This window comes from Myxocyprinus asiaticus, chromosome 27, assembly GCF_019703515.2.
Source record: "Myxocyprinus asiaticus isolate MX2 ecotype Aquarium Trade chromosome 27, UBuf_Myxa_2, whole genome shotgun sequence".
In the NCBI taxonomy this organism is placed as follows: domain Eukaryota; kingdom Metazoa; phylum Chordata; class Actinopteri; order Cypriniformes; family Catostomidae; genus Myxocyprinus; species Myxocyprinus asiaticus.
Window position 1 is genome coordinate 36,791,716 of NC_059370.1, and position 24,175 is coordinate 36,815,890.

At 37.7% G+C, this 24,175-nt stretch overlaps 1 protein-coding gene across 2 annotated transcripts; it reads right to left on the bottom strand.

Moving 5' to 3' along the window:
• Nucleotides 1-166: 166 nt before the first annotated feature.
• On the bottom strand, nt 167-22,357 carry LOC127417804 (C-terminal-binding protein 1). Of its 2 annotated transcripts, none has more exons than XM_051658056.1 (9): nt 22,199-22,357; nt 13,172-13,326; nt 5,942-6,086; nt 5,641-5,847; nt 4,215-4,429; nt 3,985-4,115; nt 3,674-3,801; nt 3,354-3,468; nt 167-1,450 (listed from the first exon to the last, which is right to left on the bottom strand). In XM_051658056.1, the coding sequence occupies exons 1-9, from the start codon at nt 22,203-22,205 to the stop codon at nt 1,264-1,266; spliced, it is 1,290 nt and encodes a 429-aa protein (XP_051514016.1). In that variant the 5' UTR covers nt 22,206-22,357; the 3' UTR covers nt 167-1,263. The 2 variants fall into 2 exon arrangements, with proteins under 2 accessions (XP_051514016.1, XP_051514015.1); XM_051658055.1 differs by lacking the exon at nt 22,199-22,357 and adding an exon at nt 16,557-16,877.
• Between the last annotated feature and the right edge of the window lie 1,818 nt (nt 22,358-24,175).

Here is a 24,175-nt window from a genome sequence, read left to right on the forward strand (position 1 = left end):
ATACAAATGCATACGGTCACAAACATTTCTTTTTGGATTCTGTTTAACAAAAAATATTAATATCTCATAGTATATATAGTATGTATATTGCTAGCCTACCACTTTACCAGGAAGGAAACTATGTAGGCGATGGAGAGCTGCAACTATCCCGGCATCCTTGAGAGAAAAATAAAAAAAAAAAAAATGAAAAAAAAAAAAAAACACGGTACAATCAAGTCACACACAAACAGGCAAGGATTACACCAGCTTTGCACAAGACTTTTTTTTTTTTTTTTTACTTTTTGTCCAAAAACTGAAAATGTTTCTGTTTTAGTTTTTAACCTTTATCACATAAGGTAATACATGCTCCAAAAATAAAAACCATACTGAGTGTAGTTGTTCAAAGTACTGTACTGAGTTTGACAAATGGGTAAAAAAAAAACAAAAAAAAAAACAATGCACTATGTGACTTAATTTAAAATGAAGGGTGGGGGAAAATACATTTTCCTGAGAGGGTGTGCAAATCCCACCTCTTTTGGGACTTTTAAAATCAAACAAGTGAAACTAATACACTTTATGTTGTATCTATTATTAGGTGGTATGATGCCTCCCTTAAAGGGTTAGTTCACCCAAAAATGAAAACTCCTCATCCTGATGCCATCCAAACCCATACGACCCTGTGTGACCCGTATGACTTTCCCCCCATATGGAACATAGGGAAAAATTTGGGAAAATGGGTACGCTGCTCTTTGTCATACTTTTGTGTTGCATGGAAGAAAGGAAGTCATACAGGTTTGGATCAACACAAGTGTGAGTATATAATGGCAGAATTTTCATTTTGGGTGAATTATCACTTCAATGCGGGGTTTTTATTTGTTTTTTTTTTTCTACAAACCATTGATCATGTTCCAAAAACTGTACACAAACAGGTTACATTCATGTAATAGCTACTGTTGTTTTAACAATGAAACCCATTAGACAGACAAAATAACAGATAAAAGATTGCCCACTGCACTTGGACAAACTACAATCTAAAACAGCAGGATTTGCCTTAGGGAGAAGTTTACTTTGTGTTAAAATCACAAGATTTTTTATTTTTTCTTAAACTGGATACTTCAAAGAGCACAGTTCACCACCTTCAGTCAAAGAGTTGGCTACTTCAGAATCGTGGTTGTGTTTTTAGTGGCTGGTTCTGAGCCTGGGAGCCTGTTTCCGCTCATCTTCTTTGGGGTAAAGAAGGACCAGGAGAGTTCTATAGTGGTAAAGAAACTTTGAAGTACAGGGCTACAACTGTTCGTTGGGGTGCTGCTCTCTATCAGGTTCAGGTTTGCCGGTTTGACCAGGCGAGGGGGCATGTGGAGGGTGGGCCACAGAGGGCAAGCTGTGGGTTATGGGCACGGTACTTGGCATGATGCCCTCCACGGGCGGAGGGAGGCCCCCTGAGGCAAGGCTTACTACACCTGGGGGGTACCTGCAGGAACAATATTAAACAACAGCTATTAATAACACCTTCAATTTGATTTGTCCCTGCACCTCTTCATTTTTCCATGAAACTAAAACAAGTGCATAATAGCACAATTTTTTGATTGACTGGACTTTTTTGGGTATTCTCTTGATGCATGACTAGAAATCCTAAAAAGATAATAGCTTTTTGATATATGTGGTCATTAACATTGAACATTTGACATTTATAACCAAATACAAAAACTGCATATATTATGTAACTAAACTAGAAACTTTGTGTTTAAAATTAGGTTACATTTAGCCCAATAACTAATTTCCTGCTAAACTTATATGATTGTAAGTTTGCTGTGTAGTAGTTCTGCAGCTTAATTGGCAAATACTGTAAGTTACTATACTTCAGTTCTCAAACATTTTGATTCCAAGGCTCCCCACTGTATAAGACAATATTTGAAAGCCCCCTCCTCCCAGAAACTAGGAGTGTCAATAGAGTGCAATAATGAAACACAATGCATTTTGTGACTTCAGAAGTTTAACTGTCAGTTTAAAAGTTGTGGGCCTCTATCTTGATTTCTAGCTGTTGTTAACATTTTAATCAAGTTAGATTATTTTAATATAACTTATTTTAAATTATTTTGAGTCATCTTGCAGGCCCCTTGGATGTTTGATGACATCAACTATAACATATTACCTACTTCCGGTGATACATAAGATAATAATAATGAAGATCCCCTTGTACAGTTGAACATTATCCCCTAGTGGGGCCCAGCGCCTTGGTTGAGAACCACTGCCTTCTGTAATCATAGTAAATCTTAGAATTTTGTGCCCTCTGTGTTAAACTCTTGATAAATTTTAATATGTTTTTTTCTGAAATTATAAAACTTTTAATCCTATGATAATGTTCAACTGTACAAGGGGATCTTCATTATTATTATCTTATGTATCACCAGAAGTAGGTAATATGTTATAGTTGATGTAATATCCAGACAACCCATATTCAATATTTGGTAACACTTTACAATAAGGTTTTATTTGTTGAAATTAGTTAACAATATTAGTTAACATGAACTAACAATGAACAATACTTTTACAACATTTATTAATCTCAGTTAATGCAAATGTCAACATATACTAATACATTTTTAAAATCCAAAGTTGTATTTGTAAACATTAGTTGATGCACAATGAACTAACATGAACTAACAATAAACAATTGTATTTGTATTAACTAACATTAACAAATATGAATAATTTCTGTAAAAATCTATTGTTAATTGTTTGTTCATGATACTTAATGCATTAACTAATGTTAACGAATGAAACCTTTTTGTACAGTGTTACCAAATATTTAATACTATATTAGAAGCATTAAAGTAGTTTAATTGTACATGGTTTGACCTGATCAGCTACAACAAGATAATGTGAAAGGCTTTTTAATAAGGCATTACAAACGGCTAAACCTAGAAGTACAGTGAAGATAGGATTTGGCACAACATCTGTACAAATTAATCCAAAACACAAAACAATATACAAAAAATATTGACACCACCTATATGATACATTCAGTTCAACTCAACATGAAATCAAAATTGACCATATAAAACAATTTAGTTTCTTAATGTACTTTCCAAGTGTGCACAATTTATTAAATGTTATTAAAAAAATAAAAAATAAATACAAAGTTTTAGTAACTTGCTCCAATCTCAAACGGCTTTACTTTTTGGCTGATGTCACGAATCCCTCTTCCTTTTTCAACCCCTCTCTTCCACCCACCTATTTTTAATTGCCATGTTAAAATTGGACCTTTTGCAATCCAATCAATTCCCAATGGATAAAATGAAGTCTTTTGGGTGGAAGTAAACTGGGTTGAGAACTGCGTTTCATGTTGACTTCAAGAGGAAGGAGTTTTGTACCTATAGGCTCCATTGAGTTCTGGATGAACAACGGCAGGGTCCATGCCAGCCCAGTGCGTGGTCTGTGTGAGGAACTCTTTGTTCACGCAGTTCTTTAGACTGTCTGGAATGCGACCTGGAGGCGGAAAACAGCTTCATTACAGGGAAACCCGGAGTCATTGATCACAGCACATAAAAGCCTGCAGAGCCTGTAATTAAACACTGATGTTTGCTGTGGACTGCTGAAAGAGGTCAGACATACAGAGCTCTCTAAATCATTTGAAAAATGTCAGCTCAGATGCATTCAAAAGTGGTATTGATAGCTTCATGGGCCAATGTACCGGTAATAGCTCGACGGATCTCCCGCGCCGCCTCCTCCCTCATTTCAATGGAGGCCTGCTCGCTGTACCAGGCAGCGTGGGGGGTGCAGATCAGGTTGGGAGCATCTTTAAGAGGACCCTGGCTAAAACTGACACACAAATACAGGTATAAAAGGGGTCGGCCACACCCATTTTTTTTCATGTTGTTCATGACTTCCAATCGCAACTCTTATTGAAAATGAATGACTTCTTGTCACTTCGTCGTTGCAAATCTCTGTCAGTGTGACTACCCCTTTACATACTACACTTCTGAGACACGTCTTTTTTTTTACCTGAAGGGCTCTGTCTCATGGACGTCCAGGGCTGCTCCCCGTATTCTTCCCTCTTTTAGAGCCTGGGCCAGAGCTTTCTCATCCACCAGACCTCCACGTGCAGTGTTCACTAGGAATGCACCTTGACGCATCTACAGTCAACACCAAATAATGACCATATAGTGTTATAAACACAAACATGTGGCGACTGTACATTCGAGTTCTTATTTGCGTATGAATGTGTGTATCACCTGTTTGATGGTGAAGTCGTTGATGAGATGGTGGTTGTGCTCATTCAGACTGCAGTGCAGGGTGACGCAGTCGCTGTGGAAGAGCAGGTCCTGTAATGTGTTGACTCTCTGCAGCCCCAGGGCTCTCTCCATCCCGTCAGACAGGTATGGATCGTAGAAGATCACGTTAAAGCCAAATGCTTTGGCCCTAAGAGCCACCGCCTGTCCAACACGCCCTGAGACCAGACATATCACTTCATGAATGGAGAGCCTTCAGGATTCTAAAGAAAAAAATCTAGATAAACTCACTAGTCCACTGGGGCTGGGCGATATGCAAGAAATATTTTCACAATAGGTTTATATATGTAAAAAAATATGCAATATCCGATGACATCGTCGGCCACCCTGCCCCCATTGCTGAGGGATTGGTGAATTTTTGCTTTATTGATTTTGATTTAAAAATTACATTAATGGAAACACGAAAAACAGAAATATTTCTAAATTCTAATTGCACTTCAAATGAAACAAAAAAGCAATAAAAATTCTTTTTTTTTTTTAAACGCATATAACCACCTCCACAAATCCAAACATTTACCGTCTCCAGCTTCCTCCATTTGCCATCACAGCACACAAGTATCCGTCTACGACACCTGGTGGAAAATTGCTAATACAAACTAAGATCTAAGGATAATTATAAATGTAAACATAATAAAAATAACTATAATGATACTACTATTAACTGAACTAAAAATAAACCATTACCTTTTGAAACTTCAACACTACCCACATAATGAAATTTGTTACTTCATGTTTGCTTCTTAAATAGTGAACATGCAGAGATGAGTTCACACTGCATGCGAAAAGCGAACTAAACTCAGAGCACCTCCAGAGACATGCTTTATTTTGTCTGTTTATCAAAATATAATAAAGTGCATTTCTTTGTGTCCAACACCATTTTTTGTCATGTGTCACTCAGAGACATCTTGCAGGTTGCCTGCCACAGTGGCAGTAGATGAGCAAAATTACCCGCCACTGTGCATTAAATTTGGATGCATGCGCATTAGCGGGTGCTAATTTCACACCATGGGCAAATTTTTCATATATTTGGCGACTTTCCAGCTCCACGTTTTTTTTTTTTCATTTCCCGATATTTTCGATCATTGTCTGTCAATGACTGTTGTAATCAGCTTCGGGTATTTGTCAGATATCGTCGATATCATCGATTACATCGTCCTATCGCCCAGCCCAATAGTAAACCTTACTAATCGACTATTTGGTTACTGGACTACTAGTGCACAAGTTGATCATCTTGGTCCATACCTAGTCACTGTAGTCATGTCATGGCAAACTTATGAGATTCACCAATGATGATATGATGACTACCCTGCAACAAAACCTAAGCATTCCATGCATAATGGTTCATAGCTGTGTTACTTTATCTACACACCTAGACCAATGATCCCTAGTGTCTCTCCTCTGATTCGGGCCGCCCCAGATGCGACTTCACGGATTTGCTCTACACTCTGGACCCGTGTGCCCTCCCGGAGAGCCTGGTGCAGCCAGGTGGTGCGTCGGTACAGGTTGAGGATGTGGCACATGGTGGAGTCTGCAGTCTCCTCAACTGAAGCTGCTGGCATGTTACAAACGGCTATGCCTAGAGGTGAGGATGAGTTATGGTAAGACACTTCAAAAAGCAAAAAACATTGTTGTATCTAATGTGTAAAAATATGATGACAGATTTTCATTACCTAAGTCGCCAGCAGACTTTATGTCGATATTATCGAAACCACTCCCAATGCGGACAATTATACGAAGTGCTTTGAACTTTTCCAAGTCTTCCCTCATCAGGGTGATGGTGTGGTACATGAGAGCACCCACTGCTTCATTTAATACCTGAGAGAAAGTTCAGTGAGTTCAATGAGTCAAGGATGCAAAGAAAATACAAAGTAGTGTAACAACACCCCTTAACTAATGGTTTGGCTTTAATAAAATTCTCAATACAAATTTCTACGTTAATACTAAAAACACAAAAATATCAACATCACCTACAGTATACGTTACATTAAGAAATGTTCCTGTGTCAATATAAGTTAAGCTCTAATGGCAGCATCTCTGGCATGGTGACAAATATTTGTCAGATATCATCGTACGTTTGACGAATAGACTTGCATTGTGAGCATGTAACCGTCAACACGTTTTTGTTTGCTTTATCAAACTGAAGGACAAGTTGAAATTTTTACTTTTCCATGAAAAGTTGTGGTGATTACAGCGGGTCTGTGCAAAGAAAATACACAGTTATACTATCATTTAATAAAGATCTAGATTAGAGGTCGACCGATGTATCAGTGCCAGTAGTTGTTTTTTTGGAACTATCGGTTATTGACAAAAATTTACACTGATAGTTGCAGAGTTTTTTTTTTATTCCTCCTTGTATCTCTGTGGCCAAAACCCTTCATCTGATGAATATATAGGCTACAAAAAGCTCAATTTTGTGAATATTTATAAATAGAGCATTGTAACGGATGGATACACTGTCACCTTCCCTGTTTATGCATGAATTCATAATTATTAAGGCAAAATGTTTTAAAAAGACACGTATGTATATGACAACTGACCCTTTGCTAATCCCCGCCTTAAAAGTGCTTCTGACTAATCCCGTTTTAGCAACTGTTGCCCTGCCGCCATTACTCTGACATGCGTTTGCTATTTTCCAATGAGAGCCTATGAAAGTAATGTGTGTTCGAGAACTTTTAAGTGGGATTTTATCAAAATAATTAAAAAAAAAAGTAATAATAATTTAAACACATTGATACTTCGGTGTCTCCAGCCGGCCTTTTCGGAGGCTCTGTGAAAAAAATTGCTGAGCGCTACGTCACGACTCGGCAACAATCACAGGAGATATTTTAGGCCAAAATGGAGCAGTACTTTATCACAACCGGCTCGCTCCCACTCGGTCTCGGTCCAGCGCCCATCTAAAAAACCCCACATCAGCTGTCTCAGCACCACCAAATTTCACCGCCGTGCCGCTGGTAAAGCCACGCAAGCCGTGGCCCAATGAAGGCAGCCACCTCAGCGCAAACCCTGCACCATTGGGAAATGCTCACACTTTTTCATTAAGAGCTTTCCAACTCCAAAGCCCACACATTATGCACAACCACTTCTCAATGGCGAGCGGTGCATTATATCTTGTTATGAATTACAAAGATTGAAAAAAAGATTACAGCACTCATTGCACATGCACGAGACGCTCACACTTTTCAATAAAGGGCTTTCCCACTTCAAAGCCTCACATTATGCGCAACCACTTCCCAATGGTGAGCGGCGCATTATATTATTTTATGAACATACCAAATTGCCCTCTGTCTTATTACGCAGACACGTAGCGAGCTCTTACTGGCATTCTGACTGGGTGCTAAAAAAATGATCGAACCTGGTTATATGATCCAATTTGCTCGTCGGCAGACCCGTTTCAATGGTGTTCTGTCTCCCACGGTTCCATCTGAAGCCACGCCAGTGTTATGAGCCGAAATACACAATCTTCTTGCAAACAATGCGATAGAGGTTGTTTCATATGAATTAATTGTCGGTGTCTGTTTCAGTTCAAACAGAAAAAACATTACCACTAAAGTCATTTCATTTTCCTGTGCATCACGGTAACTCGCCACTGTCTGGCTGCTCTAGCACCATAGACAGCGCCAGCCTTCTACCAACAGGGTGTTATGCTGGGTCAAGTTTTTCAGAAAGAAAGTGCTGACCACAAATGTATCCAACACAGGTTGGGGCGTGGTGTGTAATGGACGCCTGACTTTCGACACCTGGAAACAGGTGCGAAACAGCCGTGACATGTCAACAGCCTAGAGCTACTGGCTGTCTTTCTAGCTTTGAAAGCTTTTCATTCCAATATTGTGAATCACCACATTCTGATTCGTTCAGACAACACAACAGAAATGACAGAGATGTTATACAGCTCACCATGGGAAATACCGCTGAGGAGGGATCTCCTCTCTCAGGCGCAAGGCACAATCTGGCATCCCCAGCCAAGCTGTGGAACCTGCACGTGTGGCCCCTGAACGGAGTGCGCTAAACGCGTCAGAACTGACATATTCAGTCATGAACACCATTTTACAGGCCAGAGTGCCGTCCACGAGATGCTAAAATGGAATACGTTCACTTATTGGTGTCTTTCACATAGCAAAGACCTAGTAAACTGCCCTATACAATAAATTCTCATATTTCTTCAAGAGCGATTAGACGCACGACTCACTCAAAGTTTATGTGGTGACTACATCTGTATCACGCACCTGAAGCCAGCGCCACTATAGGCAAGCTTGATTTAATCATACAGTTACTTGGAGAAAGACAATTAAATCCACGCCGGCTACAGTCCCGACTTGGGACGTAACTTTGGTCCTAAAAGCGCTCGCAAGGCCCGCCCTTCGAGCCTTTGGACTATTTTGATTTGCGCATGCTCTCCATTAAGACCGCACTACTGCTGGCTCTGGCCTTAGTAAAATGGGTCGGTGACTTACATGCACTATCAATTGACAATTCATGTCTGGAGTTTGGCCCAGTCTTTCAAAATCCACTGTCAAACCGTGGTCCTAACCACGCCCTTCAGAGCACAGGTGGTTCACCTTCAAGCTTTCTACCCTCTTCCATTTAATTCAGATGAAGAACAATCCTTGCATTTGTTAAACCCTGTGCGGGCACTACACGCATACGATGATCGCACACACCAGTTCAGACTGTCTGATCAGCTCTTTGTGTTCTATGGAGGACGCACCAAAGGAATGTCCTTCTCCAAGCAAAGACTTTCTCACTGGATTGTTGATGCGATTCCCCTGGCTTACGAGTCGAAGGGTAAGATCTGCCCAATTGGTGTTAAAGCACACTCAACTAGAGGCATGGCCTCCTCGTGGGCATGGACGAATGGTGTGTCTTTACAAGACATATGTTTTGCAGCAGGATGGTCTTCTCAAAACACATTGACAAGGTTTTACAACCTAGACGTAGCATCTCTCTCTTCACAGGTCCTCTCTGTTTAGAGCGCTTGCTATTTTGTTTGCCAAACATACACTTTTGCCCCTCCCCTTAAGTATGGGCTCCCCATCATTTTACACAGCCTCCTCAAATCAATAATTTTATATATTCCCTTTTTTTTATTATTACATCATACGCAATGCTTCATGGGATTGTAGTCCATGTCCTCATGAAACACGATAAGTACACATCCTTGTACCTTTGTCTTTATGTCCAATTTTCTAAGAATTTTTGCCTCAAAGTTCGTGTTGTTGCGATTCACCTCAGAGCTGGTTGGTTTGGTTCATGGCTCACAACTCTTTTATGAAGGATTTATTAAAAATCTATGGAAGAAATGAATGGAGAAAATACTACCGGAACCCAGACAGCTGAAAAAGTGTGCGGTCACTGTTGCGCTCTATTACTGCTCATACAGTATTTATTAGCCCATAGGACAATGTTTACTTTCAAAAGTGATTTTATTGTAATACATTGTAGACGATTGTAAGAGTACATGTTTTGTTTCCCTTGTGTGTTTGTGTGAGCTGGAAGCACAGACATTTTAAAATTAATAGTCTGCGGTGTATTAAAAAAAAACACGCTCTGGGATTTTACTCATTTTGGACTCTTGCAGCCTCTATGTCTGTACCTGTTTCAGTAAGGAAAGACTAGATTGCCAGACAGGCTGGTTTGAGTATTTCTGTAACTGCTGATCTCCTGGGATTTTCACACACACAAGTCAAATTTACTCAGAATGGTGCCAAAATCAAAAAACATCCAGTGATCGGCAGTTCTGTGGATGGAAATGCCTTGTTGATGAGAGAGGTCAACAGAAAATGGCCAGACTGGTTCGAACTGACAAAGTCTACGGTAACTCAGATAACCACTCTGTACAACTGTGGAGAGAAGAATAGCATCTCAGAAAGCTATTCTAAGATGCGGGTTGGCACTGTTTTGGTGGCATAAGGGGGACCTGCACAATATTAGGCAGGTGGTTTTAATGTTGTGGCTGATCGGTGTATATATTGCATTAAAACAAAAAAGGACTATTTTAGGACTATTACGATTTTTTGCAGTATGACTTTTTTATGACAAAAACAACACGTCACAATTAAATTGTGATGCATTTATGCAGCATGGTAGTATTTGCAGAACTGAATTTAATTTATGTTAATTTTAAATAAAATCTAAGTGTAAAAAGTGTGTACCACTGTATAAATACTTGAATTATTCAAATTCAAAAATAAGACACACTTCACACCTACAGCAGTTCTAAAAATATCTAGACATATTTATTTTTATTTTTAAAACCTGGACATGTTCTTGACTGTTTTTATGAGATTAATTGGTTATTTTATTAAATGTATAACTACACATATGCACTTCAGTAAAGTATGATCAGATCTGAGATCTGTGGATTTTTCAGAAGGCGGCATTGTGGCCAACACTGTAGGCTTGCAACCAGGGGTTAAACTGGGATTTCAGAGGTGGGGTAACTCTAAAATTGAACACCTTCTACACAACTATTTGTACTCAAATTGTTATTCTGATAATATCATTTGTAATTAAAACATTTGCATTAAATTATAAAAGTGCTTAAAATTCTTCACTGTGGCATGAAGCATTTTCACTATGATTCCACGGCACGGTACAGAAGCGGAACGCGCGTCTGTATTCGGGGCGCGTTTTCTCGTGCAGCTCTCGAATATGCTGCCTCTACCAGCATCCGCAACTGACTAGAGCAAAGCATAATGAACTTGAAATATTACTTCACAAGTACACTCGCTAAACAGAGACAGAATGTCAAATGGATCAATCAAAAACCGCATCGGAGAATACAAGAAATTGAATGGATTGAAAACAAGCATTTTTTTTTATTTTTGGAATCGAAGGTGCTGGAACGCCGTTCCGGACCGTACCAGCATAATTTAAGCCCTGCCTGCAACATATTTAGCTTTCAAAATGACTCAATATGAAGCTACAGGTTTATCTTTTAATGATGACTAAAAACAAGAAAGAACTTCACTGTACAACTTTACTAACCAAGGATTTACTATATTTAATCAGTTATACAATCTTGGCGTAATCTAATAAAACATCAAACTCTGAAGCATGTTGATGGGTCATACACAACATAAACAGAATTAGCACATCATAACTCTGGTTGATGACAAAAAAAAATAATAATACTAAATAAATAAATAAACATTATTTGGTTTGACAGCCATCAAGAAAAATCACGGCATTAGGCATTCACTGCTGTTTATGAGCTACAGCATCTTGAAACATATTTTCTACAGTCAAATTCAGTTTTAGTTGACAGTATTCATATCACTTCATTTCTCTTCCAGACAGCCAAATGATTTTCCATCTTACAAGAAGCTCTTTTTTCCAGGTTCTTTTCTGATTTTGGTTCCTTTTTTCAGGTTCTATTTGTTTAGTTTAAATAAGGAGACTCTTTTTAGCATTGTGGAAAAAGTAGAAAGGGAGTATACCATCTGTCTCTGCAAGCCTGTGAAGTGTTCTTAGAGAATCAACCTGGCAACCACCCAGAACCACACAAAACATGCCAAAAACAATTGCAAATCAGCAGAAAAATGTGCGGGCCCTGGCCACATTTAATGTGTGATTGAGCATAAATCATTCAAAGGGAGTGAATATATTTATATGACGTGGAATTAAGTGATTTGTGTTGAAAGTGAATGATATATGGTAATCAGTGATGTGACCTATGGTGGGTAGGTAGTTGAAAGACTCGAGCAAACAGCCACTCTTAATAATATTGACAGCAAAAATATAATAATATTTGATCTGTAGAGATGTACGATATATTGGTGACTATATGGCTACTGGCCAATATTAGTATCAGTCTGATTTGGCTGAAATTGGAAGCTGATAAATATTAGGGTTCAAACAGTAGTCTTTTTCTATGCCAGGTTAAACAAAATACTATATTAAAAAAAAAATTCTATTATACATTAAAATATTTTATTTGAAGCATGTAATTCCAGATTGGAGATTTCATTTTGAACACCGAACAAAACAAATATATTGGGCTTCATATCAGTTATGAGCTAATAAAAATAATTTTAGCTATTTCTATATCCCTAGTCATTTGTTTCTAATAATTTGTCTCATAGTATGTGGTGCACAACAACTGAAACACAACACTGGAGTCAAGATACAGTTCAGTTATTTTTCGTAATGAGTGACAGCGAGAAATGTGTTCTTTCAAGTTAAACATCACAGCATGACAGATTTGATTCACTCACCCTTCAAGTTTTTACAAATGCAAAAGAAAATGACTGATCATTATCTGCAAGCAAGCGAGACTGGGAACTTAATAAATAAATCACATGAAGCACAGAGGTTAGGATGGCTTTGAGGTTTCATCACACTACCCAGTGAATTCATCTAATGAATCATTCTACTCATTTCTGGCAAAACCGCTCACAGCCTCATAAATATTACTCCATTGTGCAATCCACTTTTTTAGCCTCTGAGATGAAGTGCTTTTTCCGTGAAACAAAGCCAAAGAGGTTCCGTCATGTCGAGCCAGTGGGATCTATGATGTACTGCGGAACCATAGTAAAACATATATTACATGATATATTAATCTGTATGAAGAAGTGGTGAAAAATAAACCTCCATATAGTTATATAAATCTGAAATGCATGAAATGGCATTCACAATGCATTTACCTTCTGTAATGGGACATATTTCTTAGTGAGACAGGGCTTGATTTTATTCATTAGGATTTGATTGGATTGTGAAAAGTAGATGATATCGTTAGATAATATTATTTTTCCCTTCCCATGTGACCCTGATAACATCAGTAGAAAAGTTATTATAGAGGCAGAGAAAGTTATTTAATTTTGATGATGGGCGCACAATAAAATGGATCATGCACAATAAGATATAGGCTAGTAAGAGGCAGTTGGTGGCAGTTGTACAGATACCTTCTCATGAATCTCCTGAGTGGACTGGGCATCACAGAAGGCCACTGTGGCCACATCCTTCAGGATGGGCATTTCAACTGTGCAGTCCCTCCCATCCAGCAGTGCCACCAGAGGACGAGGGTGCATGGGCCCATTCATTATGGGAGGCCTGATGCCTGCAGAGAACAATAAATCACATTTGGGATAAGTACAAATGTTCAATCTTCACTGCCAAGGTTACTTATTATGGAAGGATTCTTAAAATAATTCATAAACACTTCACATTAGCAGTAAGGCATTTACAAGAATGAAACATAACGCAGGTTCACCCCAGGCTTTTCATAATGTTCCCAAATATACATTGATTCTCTACTTTATTGCTTATTGTGTAATCATATATATATTTGGTTTTTTTTGTTTGGTTTTTTTTTTCATGTTTTGCTGACTGCTGTTCAGTAAATCAGAGAGTAAACTGAAGGATAGGTTGTGGTTTTGTTTCAGTGCAGCACACAAGCAGGATTAATGCTGTTAATTTATTGATAAAAAGACCTTTGTTAACCAAAATGTTCCATTACAATTATTTGCATTAACATTGATGATGTCATTCAGTAAAATGTATTTGCCTTCCCTTCCACAGCGCAAATGCCCAATTGCATTGACAAGGAAGTAGTCAGTTAATAGCCAGTGACATTTTGCCAAACTAAATGGTTATATGATAACGGTTACCGGGCAAGGATTAACAAGACGGTACATATACAATGAACCGTGCACATCTTCGGCAAGATATTAATCCCTGACAAAAAGGACTAATGATATAAATGATGAAATACACAAGTACTCTTGTGAATCATGTTTTATGAGAAAAAAATACGATAAATGAATGAATGGTAATGAATGATTACTGCGGTTTATAAGAACAACAGCAGATGTAAGAAGCCACTGAGAAAGATCAGGCGCTGTATAATTTAAATTAAAATTTTTAATTGCTTTCCTATTTAGTATTTTTATTTACTTTTAGCATATTATTTATTATGATATATATAAGAAATACTGTTAAAATAATTTTCATTTTAGTTCAGCAATTTCGTGTACGTTACTTTTTTAATCATTAAATTGTATTAAATTTATTGGCACAATATGGGCCATTGGCCACCCTGGCCTGGATATCGGTATCAGCATCGCCCATTAAACAACTTATATCTGACGACCACAAACATTTTATAACACCTCAAATCTATAATGTGGACAGATTTTTTCGAGTCTATTAATTATTTTACATTTAGTATATAATAATTATATTTATTCAGTGTAATTGTTTCAGTAAACAGTCTATAATTTTAGCATTTTGTGCACATCTATTTTCTTCAATCCTAAAATTATATTAGATATATATTATGTATGCCATTGCCCACCCTGCTCTCTAGATATCGGTATCAGTATTGGACATTAAAAAAATAAAACATATTGGTCAATCACTAACAATCTATAGTTTCTCAAATCTAAGATTTCTTTGAGACTCAAAGGAAAGTTTTAAGGATATTTAATGCTGAGAAAGAAAAACACCTCTAAGCTACATTAAATGTCAGGACAAGACCTTTAGGTGCAGTATGTGAGCTTTTTCGTTGATGATATAACAATAATGCAATATGTGCACCTGTGTATTTGATCTCTCCAAAATGTTATTATCATATAGCCCACAACCTGGCAAGTGTAGACATGGTGTAATCATGCCCGTAAGACACAGACACACCAACCTCTATCAACCCCACCCACTTCTACTCTCAGTATACTCTTTCACACACTTAAACACACAATACACACATCTGTGCACAAACAACTGCACTTTACCCCTGTTATTAGATCCATAGCTTTCTCTCATCAGTTCACACACCAAACCAGGTGTTTTATCCACTTGTAATGAAGGTGAATCTTCACAACTATAAATTACATGTTAGTGACATCTAAACTATCCCAGCAGGGTCTGGTTATCTGGTCACACCTCCAATGTTATCTCCTTTTTTCTGATTAGCAACGGCCAACAAACATGCGTCACTAACACAAATAAGAACCCGCACATAACCACGAGTACTAGTAAGCACACAACTTCAAATGCTAGCCTACAATCAAGAAAAATCAAGAAATATTTTGCTCATTTGAGCAATTCCGGATTTTCCCCGCCTTTGCATGAAAGATCACAGCTAGGTACATAAAGAATCTTGCATTGAAAAAAAAAAAAACCTGATCATCTCCACACCATTCTGTCAAAGTCCCTCAGCGCTCCGTTCATATTGCCCTGCCCCGAGGGTAAGCTGGATCTGTTTGAATTAGCTAGTTCATAGCAACAAGAACCGCAGGGTCAGTCGCACACAGCGTCTAAAGACCCCGGCTGCCCACGGGTGATAATTCAAGCTGACATGCCCCCTCTGACATGCCCCCTTTTGTTGTGTTCTGGTGAAAAAGAAAGCCAATTTCAAATCCCAACCTCTCATTCAATGCGTGAAAAGAACAAAACCTGTTTTTGTAATGACACTGTTTTGCTTGTCACTGGCTGAGCTGCGGTGAATTTGGGCTTTTGAAATTCATGGAAAGCAAATGCATTGTTCTTATCCCAAATGTTCCTGAAATGAGACATCCACTCAGGCATCCACTCGGGCATTTCAAGGAGGAGGCTAAGCTGCAACTTGAATACTTTACCAATCCACATTTTAACTTTTTTATGATTTCCCAATATCCTCTCTAGATCTCAACCAATCTGGGACATAAATATGACAAAATGTATATTCTCTTTTACTCTCGGATCAGGTGACAATCGAACACAACCTAAGTATAATATCTGTTTAATTTAAGATTAAACAGTTGTCCAAAAGACGGTTGCAAAAGTATGCCATAATAAACCGTTTAAAAAGTCTTCCTTTTACGGGCTATTCTAGAATGAGAATTTCCTTCGAAGAGAGCAAAATTAGGAAGCAAGTCAAGGCCGGAACTGGAAGCCACATTTCCACTGCACAATGTGAGGGAGGGCCATAGGAGAGAGAGTCATGTCCTTGCCAACCCCTCAAATTTTCCAGAAGGGATACTGTTTGGTTTTTTTTTATCATTCAAGCTTGGAAAGACTAATGCAGTTAATAAAGAGAGAGATCACAGGTCTGTAGCTCCACACTCTCGGACGACTATTATCTCCATGCAGTCAACAGAAAGCAAGAAATTGTATGTGGATGAATGGTTCAGATGAAATAGGAAAGAGGGAGAAAGCAGAGCAAAGAGGAGGGAAGGAGGAAAGGAAGAGGGGGAGGGGAAGGCAGAATACTGTACGACAGGCGAACGAACGCTCAGAAATTGGCACAGATTCCCGTACAACACATTCACATGTGGCCCCATGCATGCAGAATGAAATGTAAACCTTTACCTAAAGGCAAGCCTTTGTTCAGCAAATGAGAGCTTCCCATTTTAGGATCCGCCGAAAAAAACAAGCGTGTCTTCTCAGCAAGGCATTCACAAAAATCCACAGCATATGGCGGCTACTTCAATTTTCTTATTCTTTTCTGTGAGTAGTTAGCTTAAACTCACACACTCCACCTCCTTTTCTTTCTCTCCCTCTCTCCCCCCCACTCCTTCACTTTCTATTTCGACTCTCTCTCTATCCGACAAACACGCATGCACACACAGAATGCAAGTGTCACTGCATTTATGGGAGAGAGAGAGAGAGAGAGAGAGAGAGAGAGAGAGAGAACTAGTGTGAGGTGGCTACAAGAATGACTGAAGAGGAATGGGGTGGAGCCTGTACTCTCACAAAATTGATCTTTTGTTTCCTGAGAAGGGGCAAAAAAATAAAAAAAAGATAAATTAAATAAAAAAATGAAGAACAAGATCAAAGTGAGAACATTTGGTTATATATCTCCTATAATAATAATAATAATAAAAAATTAAAAAAATAAAAAAAAACATTTTAAAATGCTTTTTATTAAAACACACCAAAAAAAAAAACATCTTACTTGTCTTGGCCAACTGTAAATGAATACTCTTGCTGAGTGAAAGTTAATTAAATGGCTCTGACAGTGATGGTTCTGGGTTATTTAGCTCTTGGAAAACCAATTACTGAATCCTACAGTCCTGATGGGTGGCTCAAGTATGTTTCCCAAAAAATATCTAAATATGGACTGGGTGAGAAATTTGTTCTTTAAATAGCCCTTTCACCATTTTTCTCACATTTTAGAGTCATTTAAGCCTTTAACTTAATGTCACATTTACTAGTTTCCTTTAGAATATAGAACAGAAACCAAAGGGTAATTCTCACGATACCTACATTAGATACAAGAAAAATTCCTGATCCTATCTTACTAAAAAAAACAAAAGAAAAAAATATTTACTATTATATTATTTACTAATATATATATATATATATACACACACACTATTTTTGCATATAGAAAATGAAGCCAATTATGACATTAAGGGTCATTAAGATTTTTTACATCGTGACATTATTTTCTTATCGCACGTTATTGCGCATCTTACTGCCCAATTCCCATTACCGCAACGTGAAGTGAAAAAAATAAAAAAATAGAAATTATATATATATATATATATATATATCATAAAAGTACTCTCTTGGTACTGCCATTCATTTTCATTTAAAAAATCATAATACAGTAAAACAACAAAAAAATCTGTTACAGTAATAAGAATCTTCATTGAAAACAATAGAAATTGTAAAAGTAAAATGTCTGGATGCGTTATGGTAATAAGAATTGGGTGGTAAAATGTGCTTAAGTGTTCTGAAAGTAATTTCACAATGCAAAAATCTTAATGGCCTTTCATTTTCTTTATGCAAATTATTATTTATTTATTTATTTGCATTGAAGAGGGGTAAAAATATGACCAGGACATTTTCTTGGCTTTTGCAAGAATTAACCAAATGTCTTGTACTGTTGCAATACTTGTCAGTGAGTGACAAATTCAGCGGATTCATTTAGATAAAATACAATCCTCATCAAAGCTCTAATGGGATGACTCAGACCACATAATGAATGCTCCAATGTGTTAAAATGCAATCGTGCTAAAATGCAATTTGTCACTACAAGATATGTTTAAAGACAGCATCTTTGGCAAGTTGCTGATTACCACAGAAAATAGGCTAATTTTAACTCATTGTTTGCTGTATACTGTCCTGTATTTCTGCTATCTGCAAGGCCTCTGTTACAGTGTGTGAATAACAAGTCAGCCTGGGAACACAGACATACTCTATCTTGTGTGTATTTGCGCTCCAGTGGAAAAGTCAGGCTGATTGGTCCTCAAGCAGAAGAGCCCCATTCTTGTGAATTCATTAGCGCTGGGCAGGACCTCAGGGGACCGTTGGTTTTGGCCAGTAGCGCACACAGTATGCATCACGTATGTGATCCGATCGCTTTGGCTACGTTGCATAAGCTGGCTGATCACATCTGTTCCATAAATCTGCTGCTCATACTTTATCTTGCGGGCAGATTTATGTAAAATCTATGATTTGTTCAGGAAAAGTCAAGTTTAACTTGCTCAAAAGTGTTTCACCAACCCCTCATTTGTTGAATAAAGCTTGACTAGTGTTATTATTACTTAATATAACATTCCAGACACTAGACGATGTTATCTGGCGAGGTAAAACACACCCTAAAGTCAGTAATTACAAAAATGGCCACACCATAGGAACACACAAGTGTGATCATGGTAACAGGTACAATGTGTTCTCTTAAAGGAATAGTTCACCCAAAAATGAAAATGAAAACAACATTTTTTAGAAAAATATCTCAGCTCTGTTGGTCCATTCAATACAAATGAATGGTAGTCGGAACTTTGAAGCTCCAAAAAGTATAAAAAAGGCAGCATAAATGTAATCCATAAGACTCCATTGGTTTAATCCATTTCTTCAGAAGCGATTTGATAGGTGTGGGTGAGAAACAGATCAACATTTACAGGAAGTCCTTTTTTACTGCAAATGTCCACTTTCACCAGCCCTCCTAAGCACTCTCTTCTCTCCAAAGAGTTCTTCTTCTTTTGTTTTTGGTGATTCGCATTCTTCATGCATTTTGCCATCTACTGGCCAGGGTGTTCAATTTATAGTAAAAAAGGACTTAAATATTGATCTGTTTTTCACCCACACCTATCATATCAATTCTAAATATTGGATTTACACTAGAGTCTTATGGATTACTTTTATGCTGCCTTTGTGCTTTTTGTAGCTTCAAAGTTCTGGCCACTATCCACTTGCATTGAATAGACCAACAGCGGAGATATTTTTCTAATTAAAATCTTTATAAAATCTTTGTTTTTGTTCTGCAGAAGACATCCAGGATGGCATGAGGGTGAGTAAATGATGAGAGAATTTAGTTGAGTTGGGTGAATTGAGAGAACTATTCCTTTAAGCATTTGATTAGTGAAGTGTACTTTTAAATCTAAACTTAATTCATTGCAAAAAACTAGTAGGTTTATATTTTTTAAAACCAACACTTTCCAACTGGGTATATGGTTTTTGCCCCATAAAATAGAGCAAGGACATAAGGTGAAAACCATTTCGACACCAAACTGCACATCCACAAAAGTCAAATAAATTCTGGGACAGCTGGGAAAGGACCTGTCACAGGACACAATCTATGATGAATGAGGAATATTGTAACTGGAACTGTTGAAAACCTCAAAACCCACTGAAAAAGACGATGAAAAGGAAATATAGAAGTGGGGAGAGGCAAAGAGCATAAGAAAGATGCCCCTGAGAAAGATTACGCTGCCTCAGAAACACACTGCTGCCGCCTTGCCAACACACACTGCAGCGTGGCGAATGGTTAAACTCCCTCACATCGCCTATCTTTGGGGAAAGAGAGTGCATGGATAACATTTCCCTAAATAAATTCAGTGTGATGGATCGCATCCTATTAAACTTGGCTGCAATGTGCCAGGGAGTGCATGGCACAAATAAGAATATTTTCTTCAAATACCCGCTGAGACTTAACAGTCCATCATTAGATCAAAGTCCATTAACAGATTGTATCTAAGGGATATCAGCATTGTGAATGCCAGAAAAGAGGCTGCTGTTTGATCAAGCCTATTCTCTGTCTCCGAATCTTGACACAGCTCGTGTTGTCATTCCAGTCAACCATGTTCCCAACAACAGACAAAATTCTACACCATCCTTTGAAAATACTCAACGTTTTGCTATGCAGAAAAGAGAAACTCAGTAACTACACATTTCGACAAAACTGAGTAATGAGCTAAATCATGCCTCTTCCGAAAAATGTTTTTTTTTTTTGCAAAATGGGGTCTTGTGACGGATCATTTGTCTTACATACAGAGAAAAATTGAGAGTGAAAATTGCAGTAACTAATCCACAATAAACCCAAGAAACTATTATACAAGCAGTTTTATGACCACATATAACTGAGAGACTACATTTGTGACTATTTGTATTCACACCGTAGGAATTTTGAAGCAGAAAAAAAAAAGTCTAGTTCATGTCATGACACCAAATTAAATTAAAATAAGCTATGTATACACACTCACCAAGCACTTTATTAGGAACACTAATTTTACTTCAAAAATCAGCAAAGATTTCACATTAAAAAAAAAAAAGATAAGTGCAACAAAACATGATGGTAGCAACCAGCTATTTTGGAAAATTATATAACAAGTACTGGAAGTAGAAGACCAGCATAAAAACTTTCACCAGGAAACAGGAGACATCTCATACACATCATGATGATGTAGAGGCTTAAGAATGTCATGTATTAATTATGATACACAAATTTAATTGAAGACAAAGAGGCTGCTCTCATAGTCACAGGGCCCTGTTGAGGGGGCCTTGTATAAGATGTGAGGCCCACATATTTAAGCATATATAAACATTTGTTTTCAAAGTTGATGGGCCACGAGACCAAATTTCACAGTGGGTACGAGACACTGTGGCTTGTAGGCCTCTCCAGGTCTCCTACCCATTAGATGACCAGGTGGAGGATCGGTGATGATCAGGGGGTGCTTTAGCAAGGCTGGAATTGGGCAGATTCATCTTTGTGAAGGACGCATGAATCAAGCCACGTACAAGGTTATTCTGGAAGAAAACTTGCTTCCTTCTGCTGACAATGTTCCCAAAATCTGAGGATTGTTTTTGTCCAGCAGGACAATGCTCCATGACACACAGCCAGGTCAATCAAGGTGTGGATGGAGGACCACCGGATCAAGACCCTGTCATGCCAGCCAAATCTCCAGACCTGAACCCCATTGAAAACCTCTGGAATGTGATCAGGAGGAATATGGATGGCCACAAGCCATCAAACAAACCCGAGCTGCTTGAATTTTTGCGCTAGGAGTGGCATAAAGTCACCCAACAGCAATGTGAAAGACTGGTGGAGAGCATGCCAAGATGCATGAAAGCCATGATTGAAAATCAGGGTTATTCCACCAAATATTGATTTCTGAACTCATCCTAAGTTAAAACATTAGTATTGTGTTGTTTAAAAATTAATATGAACTTGTTTTCTTTGCATTATTCGAGGTCTGAAAACACTGCCTTTTTTTTTTTTTTGTGCTTTTTTTTTTTTTGTGCTTTTTTTTTTTTTGTTATTTTGACCAGTTGCCATTTTCTGCAAATAAATGCTCTAAATTAAAATATTTGTATTTGGAATTTGGGAGAAATTTTAATTTTACTCAAACGCATACCTATAAATAATAAATCCAGAGAAACTGATAATTTTGCAATGGTCTCAATTTTTTCCAGAGCTCTCTCACTCTCTCTCTCTCATATATAAATGTCAAAGAAATCTTGTATCAGCTTCAGTTTCTTGCTACCCGCTTGTTGAAAGAATAATGATGACATTTAAATATCTAGTGACCGTGAACTCAGTCGTTCAAAACCAAACTCGAATTCTAAAATTCTGTTGACAGCTTAGTGCCCTTAAAAGCCGTACACAACCGCCTTCCGCTGATAGAACTGAAAAGAGGAAAAGGAAAGCAGGCCCCTGTCAGTGCAGTCTGGCCGCCACTGCCAAACACACACCCAGTTCAAAGAGAAGCAAAACAATCACAAACCTTGCATCACCCCACTCTGAAGGCTGGCTGAAGTCCAGAAAGCGCCCGATTCGGGTAAAACAAGTAACGATAAAAACGGCCAATCAAGGCCGTGTGAAGACTGAGGAAGCCAATCAAGATATGCTACGTTTAGACGAGAGCCAATTATATCACGGCTCACTGCTCAAGCACACTCAGAAGGGTGGGGGAGGGTTCACTCTCGTGCAGGAAAACGAAATGTAAGCACGAGGTGGGGTGACACTGAGGGCGGAGTGGAGGTAGAATGTGTGAGGGGGGATGGTTAGTTATAAACGTTGTTTATAATAAATTAGCGGATTGTAAGGAGGTGTTTCAGTTTGCCTGATTTTAAATAACCTCTAATTACAATGGTGACAAAATGATGTGTTTGTTCTTTCACAAAGAAAGATTTTAGAAGCTTAGAAGTGAGATTTTTGCCCATCTGTATTCAGGCTTCCAAATACTATTTTATACATTTTACAAAGATCTAAACTCCATTTGTAGTCAGTGTGTATAGTTCATATGCTAATCCAGATTATTGTTATTTTATAATGACATCTGTGAATCCTTATAAATTCTTATTCAATTGCCGTCTTATATAAAAGTCATATATTTATGATCAAAATTATACATAAATGTATAATGTATTTTACATTTTAAATTCATTCAAGTTGAATTTATTATTAAGATACATTTTAAATAAAATGAGACCCCATTATAATAGCAAAAACATGCCTCTTTTTCTGATCTTTATTTCTTCAACTGTATTCTGTCTATACAGTAACAGAGGAATTTATTTATTTATTAAAAGGAAAATCCAAACTAACATAGTAGTACATGGTACCATTGTGATATTTTTTTATGTTCCATCGTAAATCCATGGTATTATTTGAAGTACTCTAGAGCATATATCTATGACAGCTGAGCCAGTAGCTCAGATTATTTCTTGCCCTGCCAACCTTTTCACTGGCCCCTCCAATGTCCCTGTAGTGTCTTAAAAGTCCTCATTGTGCAGTTTAAATGAATAACGTGACTGATAATCATGCCTTAAAAATTGTCTTCAGGCTCCCTGTGAGGAAGCCAAAGGCGACTGTGGCAATGAACACAAAACTCTATAAGATGTTAGTTTATGGAGAAAAAACTTTGTGAAAAACCAGGCTCAGCTGGGGGAGCCAGTTCCTCTCTGGCTATACAGCTTGAATATAATGGCAATATTAGTTACTGTAACTATGTGCAGTACAAGACTTCTTTTATTTAAGTAAAAGTGAAGTTTAAGATTAATGACTGAGTGTCTTTGAAGTCCATCCCGATTTGACTGCAGAAGTGCACGCAGATGCAGTGTCATTTTTATTTGGCTAATGAAGGCTTTAGTTGGCATTAATTTACTGTCTGTGTATTTCATTTCAAGACAATGTATTCCATCCTATGACCAAGATGATGCAGGCAGAGGTCAGTGAGGTGTGCCTCTCAGTCTGGCTGGAAGCTTGTGGCAGTTTATTTCCGTTGAAGTCCGTCCTATGTCTGAGGTGCAGGCAGTGGCCTTGTTAGTTTTGCTGGAAAACGATGTCATATGAAATTGCTGACATTACAAAACATTACTGACTGATTTTTAATTTTCAAAAAGTAGAGTAGTGTAAAGCATTACATTTCAAATCATTGTAATCAGACTACAGTTACTGACTCAATGAAGTTAATTACTATTAAGTACATTACTTGGGTTACAGATATTTCCAAAAAATATACAGTATATACTGTATGTAGAAACTATTTAAAACATGAATTATATTCATATGCATGTCTGTTTGTGTTTCTGTGACATCCAAAGGGGCAACTAAAGTGAACAAGGAGGAAATATAGACATTGTTTCGAAATCGTTGAGCGGAAAAACAAAAACTATTTTAAGAAAACTGGTTTAGAAAATAACAAAGTAATTTGAACTCAAAATAATTTGTAATGATTACTTTTTCCATTAAGTAATTG